Genomic DNA, 16,103 nt, shown 5'->3' with positions numbered 1-16,103 from the left:
CATTTAGATTAAGTGATGGAAGATGAATCAGTATGTATTTTAAAGCACAATGGATATCCCTAAAGCCAGTACATATTTCACATTCAATATTCTCATTTAGATCCAATAGCACACCATCTCATCCACTTCATAGACTGTAAAAATGTGTAATTTTAATTAACCCAACTACTTCTTTCCTAAGAGATAGTAAAATACCAAGAATACAGAACTCTAAGATATTTAGCCACATATCTGTGACAATCTAAAACAATTATTTCACAAATGTAACATTTTAGAAAGAACTTTTCTATTTAATAGATTAATAGTGCATTTGAAACATCACTGATTCATTTCAGTACAATAAAACATTAATTAAATTTCTTTTCAAAAGTAAATGGTTTCGGTTGTGAGAATACATTATCATTTCTAATCCCTGTCTATCTGAAGCTCTCAGCTACTCTGCAGTTTAACATCCTTCAGGAAAAAACTAAACAACTAATTAGCCTTCACTGAACTGGAGAGTTCATGAACGTCAACGTGAACACTTTGTGGCTGGTGCTAGGGACCATGAAACACACTGGACCTCTTAAGATATCAATAAACACAGAAGCAAATTTAAGAATTCAAACTCAACTGAATTATAATGTGGCCTTATTTGTACCCTGGCAAAAGTCATGCAGCTCAACTTCAGTGTTCTACGGAAGGCAAGGAAAATGTCTATTTTTATCTCAAAGTAGCATCTGTGTTGGCAAATTGACTCTCTCCTCGCTTTGTTCCGGTGCCCTGAGAAACCTGATTGTCCGAGGCTATTTTGTTCTCACACTGCAGCCGGGAGGGAACCCAGTAATGTCTCTCCCAAGGAAACCTGGGTGTGCTTGTCTGGGTAGTTCAGATACTGAAAGTGGCAGGGCTGTCTTTCAACAATCCGTACAAAGCAGAACAGATTTCTGCCACGCAGCAAGACACCGGGGTGCGTGATTCAGCACTGCAGGAAGTGAGTAGTTTTTCCATAACTTCTATGTTTATTCTAAAAATTTGAGATTTCTAATGAAATATAAGAAGTGTTTCCTTCTTTACCAGGTAGCTGCAAAACTGAGACAAGAAGCACAGTCAAAACGAGTAGAATATTTCACCACGTAAACAAGACAAAACTGTTCACATAACTACAGTGGCAACTGCTAGGCAAAGCTGCCATCTTTTTGGTGAACGGTGCATATTAAATTAATTAAAATAATTTTTGTAAAACAGGACTAAAATGAATGTAACTGACAAAGAAAAATTTCTATGAGTCCTGGCAATTAAAGCCTTGAATTTGATCATTTGATGGGTTTCTGCATAACAATTTATGAATTGTAAAGAGAATTATGATTAATAAATTTGAGTGAAATGTTACCAGGTATAGAAAGGAACAGCATCTGAAAAGCGCACCCAGCTTTCTAACAGGCATAGAAAGGAAATTTAAGAAAATTACTGTGGCATTCTCCATTAGGCATCCATCACTCTGGATATTACTTTCATTCTGGGGCTCGAAGAGGCTTACAAATACTGTATAGCCAAGCAAGTTAGTGGGTAGATTATATCTATGCCCCAGGCACTGTGAACTAAGTTCAAAAACATAAATCAGCTACATCATCCACTATTATCACATAAAAAGAGTTGCCCAATGAAAAGTTTAGTTGAAATTGATAATTTTTTGAGATAAGCTTCAGTTTCAAAAGGTTGATACTTTCCAGCAAGCCATATTTTCTTAACAAAATTTATCAAAAATTCCCAACGAGCTCTGAGAACGGAAGGAGCAGCAAGTTACTAATGTCAGCTGACGGGGAGCACTGTGAGGAGGTGGGTAGGTTTGATGATGAGATTGATCAGCCTAGTGCATTGACCAGCTCACTAGATGTTTTAAGGGGTCAGTTTTGTATCCCTGGTAATTTATGCTTTTCCTTATACTTAGTTCCTATCTGAGAATGACTTGACAGAAGCAGTAAGAGAAGCAGGGAGCACTTGGCTCTGAACGGAGCACGTTTCCAAGCACACAGTAGCCTAGGGATTAATATAGCAAGAGGTGTTGCTGCCTGCCAATTGCCCAGCTTTCTGATGAGCCTGAGATACAGGAAATGGGCAGATTATGAAAATGATAGAGGCATACAGCATTTTCTTAACATCATTATTAAAAATCTGGGGAACAAGCATGCCTAAAAGTGGAAAAAAAAAAAAAAAAGCCTTTCTGCAACACCCCGGCTGGGATTAAGAGAACAGGCATGCTAACGTTGGACAATTTCGGGTTTTGTGGTCAAGAAAAATAACAGGGAAAATTTAAATACAAAAATTGAAAAAGACACTCCAGTATGAAGCAGCATGAGAAAGGAGAAGAGCAGACCAATGAAAGCCACCAGGACAGGGAAAGTCTATGGCATAGGCTTACAATAAGAAAAGATAAGAGAAAGAACACAACAAAGAATACAAAAAGAGAGCACTTGCAGGTTTACATAGAGCAAGAGCTAGAAGGCACAATAGCACTTTTAAAAAATCAAGTTATTTCATTTCTACTATCTGTTCACATAATCTGCACACATTATTTATGGTAACCTATATTTGGGACCCAATGCAGTTATTTTTACACTATAAAAGAACTTGTCAAGGATCTCTGAAATCATAACCAAAGCATCAATCTACAAGAAAACTAAACCTGTCTTTCCAAAATTAGAAATTACATTTAAAAAATAATTCTCACAGACTATAATGATCTTTCACCTAAACTTGACTTGGAAGCATTTTAATATGCTCACACTTGATTGCTCCTTTCAATGGGAATTCTGTACCATACAGGTGTTAATACAACGTAGCCCCACATATATACATCATGAATGAGTATTCCCAAACTGGAGGAGCTTCTGTGCAGAGAGATAAAGAGATACCTGACCTTCATACTGTGAAATTACACTCTGGTGCAGGGATCAAAACACAAAGCTGATCTAGGGACCACCACCAACACATAGAAAGACCAACAGAATCATAGAATCATGGCATGGTTTGGGTTGGGAGGGAGCTTTCGAGGCCATCCAGCCCAACCCCCTGCAGTGAGCAGGGACACCCCCAACCAGATCAGGTTGCTCAGAGCCCCGTCCAGCCTGGCCTTGGGTGTTCCCAGGGATGGGGCATCGATCACCTCTCGGGGCAACCTGGGCCAGGGTTTCACCATCCTCATCATAAAACATTTCATCCTTAAATCCAGTCTAAATCAGTATGTTTTGTATAATAAAAAGTTAATAAACAATACATGATGATTGTTAGATTTTCACCGAGAACAGAAAGAAACCAATCATCAGTGAGAGCTGCAGCGCAGGTGTCACAGCGGAAGCATATTAAGAAACACGAGAGGTGTAAAAGCTGTGCTTAACTACCAGGAAATGCATCTATTCAATGCGTTTGTCAGCAGATCTATTAGTCCATACAGATTTCTGTGCTAGCTTAGCTAGAGGATCTCTGCTCCTTAAACTAGCACGTATAGAACTAATCAAGTATTTCACAGAATTTAAAAACAAACAAACAAACAAAACCAATCACACATCTTTGGTTTTGACTGAGGCAAAGGCAGAAAAAGGGGATTGGATTAGTCAGGAAATTCATAGCTAAAGTGCAGAACAAAAAGGGAAATGGGAAAAGGAAAGTGGAAATAAAGACAAATGAAGAAAGAAGATAAAAAAATTTGTCCTACCATGGAACCTTAAGGTACCCTTTGGATAGAAAATCACTTTGGCCCATTTTTAGCTCTAAGTACCGTGTATGATCCTTGCACTCAGCCAGATCAAGTTGTATGCAGGAACACGGGACTGGAAGCGTGCCTAGATCATCATGTCTACCCACTTGCTTCCACCTGCGATCACAGAATACAGTCTTCCAGAATTCATCATAAACAGCCAGATTTATTCTACTACTCCCTCACCACCTTCTGCCTCTGTTATTGCTATGTCTGGGTTATTCCAGAACCTCATTCCTCTGACTTTGAAACTTTCTTTTAATTTCCTAGTATATAGTACTCATGAGGAATTTATACTGTTTTTTGTTTGTTTGTCTCAATCTTATACTATAAATTCAACACAATCTCTGCCATGCCCACGTACCTATAAAGGACAGTCCTAATGCTCAAACAGCAATTTTTCCTATTAGCTCTACAGACTCAGAACAAATAGAAAGAGGGCTTTTCTGCACGGAAAGTGTCCTCAGATGTAGAAGCAATAGGGAAGGAGCACAATACAAGACAAATGAGGGGAGAAAACGGAAACTGCTTCAGCCAGTTGGAAATACAGGAAGATTAACTGAATGGTAGCTTAATTCAGGCACGTGTTTGTGGACAACCATACCTAGCAAGTTAGCCATAAAATAATGGCAAGATCAAAGTAATAAAATTAAGAGTGATTTAAAACAAGAAGGCCCAGAAGAAACAGATGAAAGGAAAATAGGGTTGACATATTTTTGTGACAAAAAGTAACATATGTTTCGTCAAATAGTGTAGAGATCACACAATAACATAAACAGAGCGTTACAAACAGATTTATCTGCAATTAAAACACATGACAAAAAGCCAAGCCTAGCTGAGAGTCAAATTTTAACAATTATGCATGAATGAGATCTGCAAATATCACAAATCAAATCAATGGGGAGTCTAGACTTTTATTTTTACTAGTTATAAAAATAATTCTAAATTGCGTAGGCACTATAGAACAGTCTCCTTTTCCCGTTCTCCTACATAAACAGCAGCCATAGGATCTTGCAGACCAGAAGTTTAAAAAGTATTTGTCTCTGATAAAGGGACTAAACCCAAGAGAAAATGCGATAGCTGGCAATCAGAATACTATAATTTGACACTTCTCAGCGGAAAGCAGCGCATGTTATTTGATTAGAATATTTATGTATTCCCTCACTGTATAATGTATTACTCAGAATACTGGCCTTTGTAATATGTGAAAAGCGTACTCCAGGCGTGTTCAAAATGGCAAATGGAAAGGCAATAAATTAAAGCCTTTCACACATTGACTAAGCACATTTTAGGATTCAGACATGAAGGAGCATATTTCAGATTTCATGCTGTCATTTTTATTGCTTCTCTCATTGACTACCACTTTATGAAACCATATCCAAAATTAAAGCCTCATCTGTATGGGAGAACGATGTTCCTTCACAACTGCTTTTACAGTTGGGTGACCGCCATGGAAAATATAAGTCAAAAATAAAGAACACAGAAGGAAACGTACTTCAGGCGAGGAGGAGGACGGAGGAGGGGGCAAGGAAGACTCCCAGATAAAGTTTAATCCTCCAAGCACTGCTTATATCTTTCTCATTAAATGTGAATGGGTAAGTAGCAGAAATAATCCCGGTAACACGGATCAGAACCCAAGGTTCCCACTTTTTAGGTGAATTAGAGCAATATTTACAACTACATTCTGAACAAAGAAAACCTGGGGTTTTTCAAATTGAACATATATTTCACCACCTTGTTTACCACACTTCCTCAACAGAACAAAATTTTTTTGTATAAGTTTGTCAGTAACTTTTTTCTGTGTCGTAATTACTAAATCACTCCTGAAATTTTCCAGTTACAGCTTTTGAAGGACTGGAAATGACCCTGTTTCCCTCGTTCAGCCCGGGAAGGGAGCAGGACTGGAGGGGCGAAGGCAACAGGGCAGGACAATGGTGGCAGCGCAGAAGGAAGCCTGTCTTTCCCTTTGGGTGAAGGATGGCTTCGTAACACATCCCACATTGTCCACCAGCTCTTCAATCAAAGCAATGCAGCTGAAGCAGAATGACAAGGCCATCTTGACTTTCTCCCTTGGACGGACCACTGCCCGGACAACGTTTCTGCACTGCTGCAGAGTACCCTCCCAGCCGGTTCCCCGAACTCTACCCATTGCTGTATTAGACAGTTGGTGAAACCCTGATTATCTTTGCTCTGTTAAAAACTTCCACCACTGGTGATGGAAGGTTTAGAGGGCACCTACACATGGTCATCTGAGGTCCCTCCATTGCCAGGCTGAAAGGAATCTCCTTCTATACACTTTCAATCTAATTGAGGCTGTAAAATAACTGATTTTCCAGTTCAAACCATGAATCAAACTTTTCCTCTTTTTCTTTTTTTCTTTTAATGTTGGGTTGAACAAAAAGAAATTCAGTTCAGAATTTCTGCCCAATGAATCAATAGTGATTTCAAGCACACAGCTGTGGTCTAGATGATGTTTCACTAGCACACAGATTAGAACAGCTTCAAAAGGAGAGGCCGAGATGCTCATCCCGCAGTGCTCTATAGCTTTATGGTAACGGCGTTCTTCTGAGGGGTCAGGGACTTCAATTCAAATCCCTATACCGCATTACGTACAAAGAGGACTTAAATACAGATTTCACGCATGCGGGAAAAATCTTCTTGCAGAATATTGTTCATGGTTATCTCAAAACTCAATTGAAATGGCTGTGCATTTAATACTGCTGGGGATTACTGACTGTGGACTAAGCCTACCCAGTGTTGGAATTACTGCTTGAAGACAGAACAGGGCAAGGGAATTGCCTCAGGTGCCTCTTCCAATTTGCAAAACTCTACTTTTTTTTTTTCTTTTTATATTTTCAATCCTAGAAAACTATTTCCCAAATATGACCTGAATTCGGAAATTTCATGGATACCAACACTACACTGTGACGGGTGGTGAAGTAAAATATTTACTGAAAAAATATGCCCTACTTATAATCCTTTGATAGGTTGTTTTGCTTCTAAACTGTGGTGCATCTCTGCAATCCTTTCTCAAATAAAACCTTTCTTAACAGAAATATTGCTTCTAAATGAACAAGTGGTAATTTTAGGTTCTGATTTTAGAATTCAAGTCAAATAGTTCTGGAAGAAACACTATTCCTACAACTTTCAATTTGTGAGTGTAATTTAATTTTTGACAACTGTCAGAAGTTGACATTCTAATGCAATTTCATTCTTCCCTGCTATAGAGTCACGAGAGTAATAAAATCTTCAAGAAAGACAATATAAGTAAATATAGTATGAAAAAGGAAGAATCACCTACTATATTAATTTATATTATTTTTCAAACATATATCACTTTGCTTTTGTAAAACCTGTCTCAAACTGTCATATTTGGGCGATATATCAAATGCCAACCACCCTTTATAACAAACATTTCTCAGAGATGTAAGCTGCTTTCAAAATTGAAATTAAAATTAGTTTAAACAACATGTTGAAAAGCGAAATGAATACGAGAAGCTCCAGCCAAGGCTGTAACAGAAACAGATCTTCAGAAAACGGTGCAGAGAATAACTACAGGCTCTCAGTCCTCAGCTGGGTTTACCAAGAACCAGCATCGTCATCAGTTCAAGATCTCCCCAGCTGCCTGAACTATTAAGGACGTGTACAGAGGAGCACCTGTATGCATTTCATTTCTCTCTGTTTTCAGCTTCCTGCGGAAGGACACAGAACTCACTATGGGATGCAGGGTAAGAACACTTTAGGACTGCACCAGACTTGTAATGGGATGTTTAGGGGAGGAACCGAAGGTGGGGAAAACGAAGGATAGAGATGATCTGGGGAGGAACAAGCATGGGAAAATGGAGGGATAAAAGGATAAAAGGGGTAGTCGTGTGTAAACAAACTGCCGGTCAATACACTTGTCTGGCTATGCCTTTGGCCAGATTTTCTGATTTCCAGTTGCTGGAGGGACCACAGCGTCTGGAGGCTGACTGAGACAACCGCTTCCATGTGTTTGTGTCTGTGTGTGTCCTTGGGAGTGGGACGACAGGGGAGATCAGGATCCAGGGGCCAGCTCTGGGCCACAGTGAGAGGCTAAACCCAGCTGCTGAAGGGTTGTATATACAAATGTGTATACAAATATAGGTACTTCCCACTAACAAATGTGTATACAAATATAGGTACTTCCCACTAATGGACCTTCAATCCTCATCGGCCAGAGAGGGGAAGAGGATAAGACTCTTGGGTTTGTTTCATAGAATCATGGCATGGTTTGGGTTGGGAGGGAGCTTTCAAGGCCACCCAGCCCAACCCCCTGCAGTGAGCAGGGACACCCCCAACCAGATCAGGTCGCTCAGAGCCCCGTCCAGCCTGGCCTTGGGTGTTCCCAGGGATGGGGCATCGACCACCTCTCGGGGCAACCTGGGCCAGGGTTTCATAGAATCACAGAACAGTGAGTGCTGAGTGTCTGATGTGTGTGGTCAGCCTGGTATCTATGTATCCGTGAGCTGCATATGCGTGTTTGTGTGCATGCGCCTACTGAGAATATAAGTTCAGCCTCGCCATGGGGCCATGGAGCTGCAGCAGCCTCGCTACTGGATTGCGGAACCCCTGACACTACTTATCTGTGTAATAACTCTGAGGTTCTGTACAATGTCTGCTCTTTCATCAGAAGTGTTTTAAATCATTTTAGAAAAAGAATTGTACTGTCTTTCAGAAGCTAACCTCTCTGAGAGCTGAAAGATAATTAATGGATTTGAAAGGGTCTGAAAGAGCCAGCATTAGAGTAATTGCACAGAATGACATTTAGCAGGCCGCAGTTCTTAGGACGAGCACTGCAAACATGAATAACAATTGAAGTCGCTTCCAAAAGTAACGAGCAATTCAAAATAGATTATGAATATTTTTGAATAAGAAGATAGAGTTTTCAGCCCATATCTTCAGGGACTTGCTGAATATAAGACTTTAAATCTTCATGCTCAAAGCTTCCTGTTGGGCAGGGGTGAGCCATCAGAGAGTGGAAAAAAGCCAGCTGCCAAAGGCAGAGATGCCACTGACAGAACAGAGAATATGCTTATTGTACACACAGGTTCTTTCAGAAGTGTAGACTACAAGTCATTCTCCCATTAAGCAGGACAGACCACAAGCCTTTCCAAAATGGATAGGAAGTCTAGTTTGTCTAAAATAACTGCTTTTCAGTAACTTCTTTCTACACTCACCTATTTTCCTTTATCTGGAAATAGTGGTCACTAACAACTATGGAAAAAAAAAAAAAAGAAGTTCTCATACACTAAAGACAAGATAATTTTTTTCCTAAAAAGTATTTCTCTAGCCCCTAACCCAGGTAAGAAACAATAGCTCAGGTTATGTAGACAAACTCTAAGTGATAAAATATTAGTAACAGGAGGGTTGTTTGTTTTGTTTTGTTTTTAAGAATCCATTATTCCTCCTCCATACTTGCCAGATTCAAACCCAATATCCTACAATTCATTCATTCAACTCCGACTTTGGGACTAACAATTGGCCAGAAAGACTCAGAAAAATGCCCAAGAAGCCCCAGAGTAATTAGTGCTCAGTTGTTACAGTAAGAGGTACCTTCAACTGCAGATCAACACTTCATTTTGAATTCTGTCACTGAGATTCAGAGTTGAAAATGGATGCAGAAATCAGACAATACTTCATCATTTGCTTTCTCTATAAAAAGAATTTCCTCCTCTCCCACATCAAGTGACAGTTATATTGTGACAAGTCTTTTAATGGCTTCTACAGAAACACCCTTATGAAGTAATTCCACTTCCATATATTTTATAAACTAGGAAAAATGCGGAGAAACTAGCAGAGAGACAGAGCAAGCCTACATCTATTAGCTGAATTCTTATTAACCAAATGAACCAGTGTAATGTATTCAGCTAAGGGGTTTTTTTTCTATTTCGAATGTCATTTTAAGTGTTAAACCCAAACTATTCCAGGAAAGCTTTTAAATACTAAGGGGTACAAAGATTTTTGGTTGGTTGGTTGGTGTTTGTTTTTTTTTTCTTTAGTTTTGGGTTGGGTTTTTTTCCTTTGAAAAAGAAGGGACAGAATGGATAAAAACAAGTACGTGAGAAGGATGGGCTAACGGAACAGTGTGAGGCAGGTATCCAGGGCCAGAGAAGGATTCGGAGAGGAGTGTAATCTACTGGTAGGGAAAGCGAGGACAACAAACAAGGCACATTAAGTGTATAAAGTAAAGGCAAATAAAAAGAGATGGAGAAAAAGACATTTGATTTTTTTTTTCTACTTTGCATTACAAAACCATGGCTGAACATGAGAGACAAGGAGGAGGACCTTACATGAATACAGAACCAGGGTATGAGAAAGAAAGAGAAGTAAGAAGGGTTAACAGGGAACAGGAGCTATAAAGAGACCATGAGATAGGGGAAATTTCAGGCCCTGAATTGCAAGGAGACAAAATAAATGTATGACCACACGAGGGCAGCAAAGAAAAGGAGAGGGAAATAGGAGGAGTATAAGCGCAGCCCAGACTGTGGGTAACTGAGGTGGCTGCTAGGAGTTCCCTTTAATGCAGTTAAAAAAGAAAATTTATTGGATTAAGGGGCGGAAAACAAAAATCTGAAGTGAGTGGAGAAGTTTTAAGGACGGCAAAAACTGAGCAGGGATTTTCTGCTTCAATCGGGAAACTCAACGCCTCCTGGCAGCCAGTCTTAAAGACTTGGGATAACACGGCACTGCAAGGACTGGGCCTTAGGAAGGAACTGTTGGTCTAACACGGTCTAACTGAAAGAAAGTTGTACAGTCAGGAAAGGTCTGCTGAAGCACAACTTGCCAGCCGAACCGGATCACTGTGTTGAGACTCAAAGAATGCTGTGCTTTTGGCTAAGGGTTCGGCAGTCTCTGGGAACACAAAACAGACAGCTCCAAGTGACGGCGTATGTAACGTTACAAATCGCAAGACAGACTCTGTCTCTCCGTGTTATACTGCTGTCACTGAAGTCAGAAGAGATTAAATGAGCTTAAATAACATAATAATTTATTATGAAAATAACCGCATCTTGTGTATGTTCTGTGGTTTTGGAGTTTGCTCCCACCACCATACGCAGATTCCCTAACTTTCTCCCCAGGTAACTGAAGCAGGATGGTAAGGAAGATGGCCTTTCACAGGCCTTAGATTAAAAATCTTCATTTTTAAAGTTTTAAAAACTAGGTAGTTAAAAGCATTAAATTAAATCATTAAAAACATTAATTTTTAGTATATTCGATCAAAGAGACAAAAAGCTACCAAGAAAGTTAAACTCGTTTTTGTGTGCCAGATATTGATACACACTTTCATGCTTACTGACAGTCATGGAGTACATGGATGTCCTCCTATTCTTTTTATGCAACTTGCATAAATCTGCATGAACGAAAATTTAAGTCTACCTCAAGTTTACACTGTCCTCAAACACAAAAAATACCATCAGCTATTTTCTGATCCTTTATTCAAGTATAAATTTCAGATCGTGGTGTGCAGTTGTATCTACCCTGCCTGAAAAGCTAAAACTTAAAACACAACAACCAACTGCCAGACTAAATCATGTTTATAACGGAAGCTTTGGCTATATGTCAGGAAACTTTTAGGAGAATTATATTAAAATCAGGCAGTCACTAGCACATACTTATAAGATAAATGTTGCCGAAGTCATATAATAGATAGAACAAATTCACATTAAAAAAAAATAAATCTATGTCCTTATCTTGCTTTCCTCGGCACACCAGGCTGCTTCTTAATAAATTTAATCAGGTCTGAGCCCAATGGACCAGCAGTTCCTTGTAGGTTTTTGTGTGAATCACAACCTAAATCTCTCCTCCACAGGGAATTTCCCTCTTCTCTAATGATCAATAAAAGAGCAGTTGCATTCAGACACCTGTGCTATGAGAACACATCCCTCTGCTCCCCTCCCCAGGCTGTATTTCTTATTTCTGTGAGTTCTCCACTTTGCTGCACTTCTTGGGCTTTGTAGTTTTCTTAGGGTTACTGTGACCGAAAAAATACACAAAAATCTCACTCCTCCCAAAACCTCAGTATGCAGGAGGCTGATTGTTTTCCCTCACCTCTAATGTAAGACGACATGAATGACAAATATCAGCATTTCCCAGGTCTCATCTGTCCCCAACCTGGGAGATCTTTTACACAGTTCTGACAACATGGGAATAAATACCCATACCCAAACAGTAAAGTATTCCGTGGCACAGCAGTTGGATAATTTCACTTAGACAGTTTTGAATGAAAGCTTATTTCCACTATCTTGGTTTTTTTTTAAGACCTATGAGGCCAAAGTATTCCTATTATGGAATTATTATGTGATACATACATACACTCAGAGCTACATAGTTATGAGCTTTATGCATAAAATATTTACTCCTTTTCATAAAATTATGTGAAATAAAAAATAACCCACATTAAAAAAAAATATATCTATCCTCTTGCTCTTGGGTTCATTTTTTTTAGAACTCAACTTTGTAAATCAAAACTGTCGCTCATCAGAGTTCCATACAGCTCTCCAAATATATTTCACCCTTCCACAATATTAAAGTAACATGCACCTTAAAGCTGTATATTCTTTGCATTCATGTTCATTCCAAAGTATTTTGCAAAGGATACAGTACATTCATTTCATACCTATCAATGGAAAGCAACTCCCTCTGGGATGAATGGCAACAACCGTCTATAGCAGCATATAACAGTATACAGTGATACAGGGCAGCAACTGAGGAGCACACCAGAGCCAGCTGTAACTGTAGGAGATGTTTTTAGGTTGACGGTGTAATTATCCAAGCTGGAATTTCGCCAGAAAATCAACTAGCAATACTCTGGCAAAGCAGGGCCTCAGTTCATTAATCCAGCTCTTTATGGCACTGAGCTAAACATATCATTTCACATTTCAGCAAGGCTGGTCTAGTTTACGTGGCTCGTGTGTGCTAATAACGGTGTTTGGTGTCTCCTGCTCCCCTCATTATGGATTCCTCTTGTACAGACCCAAAAAAGCTGCTCCATTTTCCTGCAGACTTTTTCTAGCCTGTGGTGTTGGCAGAAGAAGAACGCCTGCATTATTCTGCATAATACTGTTTAAGGTCCTTTTCCCTCTCTGCTTCCTGCAACACTGTTGGGTTTGGGGTTTTTTTTAAATATAGATTATATAAAAAGAATAAAAGGTTTATCATGAATTAAAGTCAGAAATTCAATCAAGAAAACCAAAACTCTCCACAGCAAATCCTCTCATATGCCTCTAGCAATACAAAGCAACAAAGAAATCACTGTTAACTAACACAAAGCTCTAATGATAAAGAAAGATAATAAGAAGCTCTGATACCATGCTAATGAATGTGGTGTATTTCCCTAGATCAGAGAGCGTGTAACAGGCTGATGCCTCTAACTCAGGAGAAGGCTCCTTAGGAGAAGCTACCAAACCAGAGGCAGCATCGCAGCCCCAGAGGGAGAGCGCTATCACTTCGGAGGGGACAAGGGCACTCGCGTCAGCACTGAAGATGCTGTAGTGGAATTTGACATAACATAAAAAGTTTGATGATCAGAGGACTGGGAAGCTGCCGTACGGGACAGGCTGGGAGAACTGGGTTTGTTCAGCCTTGAGAAAAGGAGGCTCAGAGGGGATCTCATCCCCATGTACCAGTACTTAAGGGGCAGCTACAAGGAAGATGGAGACTCCCTTTTTACACGGAGTCCCACGGAGAGGACAAGGGGGATGGACACAAGTTGCTCTTGGGGAGATTCCGATTGGACACGAGAGGGACATTTTTCACAGTGAGGACAGTCACCATTGGAATAATCTCCCCAGGGAAGGGGTTGACTCAGCCACGTTGGGCACCTTTGAGAGTCGTCTGGACCGGGAGCTGGGCCATCTTGTCTAGACTGGGCTCTTCCTTGAAAGGTTGGACTAGGTGATCCCTGAGGTCCCTTCCCATCTGGGATTCTGTGAAAATAAGCCATGTAAGCATGGGAAACTGAAGTAGTTGACAAATGAAACTGCATGCCAGAACAAGAAGGCATCAGCATCAAAATTCTAACAAAAAAAAGAACCAACCAAACAAAAAAAACCCAAAATAAACAAACAAACAAAAAAAACCCAAACCAAACCACACGAACACACACCCCCCAGAATACTGGCACAGCACTGTACAGAGAGTATACAGAACATACTAGACTTATTACGATGTACTGGCAATTTTATATTAAAAAAAAAAAACAACACACAGGAACAGGAAAACAGTGAAACCAAATGTATATACAGTGGGTAGGAGGAAGAAATAGCCTTGGGACAGAACAGACTGGAAGATTCACAGCCAAGTGTTTATGTATACAGGATTTTAACCCTGCCTGCTCCTACGATCGTTTGAGTCCACTCTTCCCAAACTGAGTAAACCAACACCCATGTGCCGGGGGCCTAACTCACTTTATACCTCAGTCCTTTAGACTCCTTTCAAAAGCTCAGCTGGAGATCCACCAGTCTTGTTCTAAAACTCAGGACCAATAATACTGGCAGATGGTATCTTTAGATCATAGGATTTACAATGGAAAATACCTGAAAGGCACTTAATTCTGCTGCAGTAAAGGCAATTACAACCAAAGTCAATGAAAGGGAAAAGTTTTGTTAAGAGCATATATTGAAAACATATTTTTCCCCCACCACACACGTAAATTTGAAAGCATCTGACATACATTTTATCTTTTGAAGGAAAATTGTCAGACAATACCATGATATCATGGATATCCATGATATTTCTAAAAAACCAATGCCTTATTTGAAAGCGGTTTTCTTATAATACCAATTTAAACTTCAAGTATTATATCATGCATAACCAGGATTATTTCTGCCAGTAAAGAAAATGTTGTTACCCCACATGTGAGTCCCATGCCCAACGCGGCAATATTTTGTAACACTGCGTATCTTGAAGCTTGCAGTTCGACCTAGGCAGTGTGCAAAGTAATGTTGATAACTATCTTTTTATCACCAAAACCCAGAAAAAATCCTGGCTTCAATATTGCTGTTATCTGTATATTTTCAGACTTCGATAACCTTTGCAGGTATCTCAATATATACTTGAAACCACAAGTAATTCTACACTGCTGTACTATTGGATTGATAATTTTCAGATTGCTCAGAAAGGTATGCACCGTAACTCTCATTGTACCTTTGCATCCACAGGCTTAAAACCATTGCTCAGACTTAGCAAAGTGAAAAATCATGTTATTTTGTTACACAGCAGAATAAAAAGCAAGTTGAACATCAAACAACAAGCTTTGACATGGCACAGAATGGCCGCTAAGTAGTATTTTAATTTCCTATTTCGTGATAGAGCAGCCAAAAGGAAAAGAAAAACAACAAGAAACCCACATTTTTTTACCAAAGTTAGAACATTCCTTACACATATTGCCATTCACAAAGGTAGAATCACAGAATCATTAAGGTTGGAAAAGACCTCTAGCATCACCAAGTCCAACCACCAGACCAACACCCCCAGGGCTCCTAAACCATGGCCCGAAGTGCCACGTCTGCACGTCTTTTAAATACCTCCGGGGATGGCAACTCCCCCACCTCTCTGGGCAGCCTTATTGACCTTAGGTATAGCTATTTTAAGACTTACATGCCATATTACAGATATACAGTAATATAGCACATAGTTTTCATTACATTGTCAGAGCAGCTGATACACTTGGTTTGGAAGAAATCTTTAAAAGCATCAAATAAAACAGGTACCCAGTTAAGCATCTTGTTCCACGTACCTTGTTTGCGTACATCCTCCACAGCAGCAACCAATTCCTCCTTGAGATCCTGGCTCTCTTTAGCAATTTGATCTCCTTTTTCTAAAAAGTTTTGAGTGGCCTGTTCTACCGAAGCAGCCAACACATGAGCCTTCTTAGAACGCCCTTTCTTCTTGCCAGATGGTCCTTTATTGCTTGTGTTAACAAGCGTTGTTACCTTTGGGAAAGAAAAGTTTTTGTCAGTTTGAAGGATTTTTCAACTATTAATAGCGCAATAGATGGCCCCCTAATTCAATACCCCCACTATTTTCTTTACCTTTGAAATGATGTAATGGTCACACGTATTGAATAAATAAAACGTAAAATTTAAAATCCAAAGCATAGTAGTGCACACCTCAAAAAAGCTTTTTCCTTTTAAACTCTATTTAGTCTGGGCTAAGCAAATCACAGTCAAGCAGTGAAGGAGAAAAAGCTAAGAAACAGGTATGGTAGGGCATTGTGCTAAAGCACCATTTTTGTCATTGTTTTTCATTTTAAAAAAATGAATAAGCCGATAAAATGAAAATCTACAACATACGGGTCAGAAACCATTCAAAAAGCAACCATCCCTTGAGATAAGTACCGTCAGTT

General features: G+C 39.6%; 1 protein-coding gene across 3 annotated transcripts in view; it reads right to left on the bottom strand.

Annotated features, from left to right (window-relative positions):
* The window catches only part of CTNNA2 (catenin alpha 2), a 522,290-nt gene that overhangs the window by 398,129 nt on the left and 108,058 nt on the right, over nucleotides 1–16,103 (bottom strand). For all 3 annotated transcript variants that reach the window (XM_064448881.1, XM_064448879.1, XM_064448880.1), the window contains exon 3: nucleotides 15,495–15,690. In XM_064448881.1, the coding sequence (XP_064304951.1) occupies nucleotides 15,495–15,690 (196 nt within the window). The remainder of the gene's footprint in view (nucleotides 1–15,494; nucleotides 15,691–16,103) is intronic.

The sequence above is a fragment of the Phalacrocorax carbo genome, chromosome 4 (assembly GCF_963921805.1).
Source record: "Phalacrocorax carbo chromosome 4, bPhaCar2.1, whole genome shotgun sequence".
Taxonomy (NCBI): domain Eukaryota; kingdom Metazoa; phylum Chordata; class Aves; order Suliformes; family Phalacrocoracidae; genus Phalacrocorax; species Phalacrocorax carbo.
Note: the sequence above shows the minus strand (reverse complement) of the source record. Positions and strands in the feature narration are given on the sequence as shown.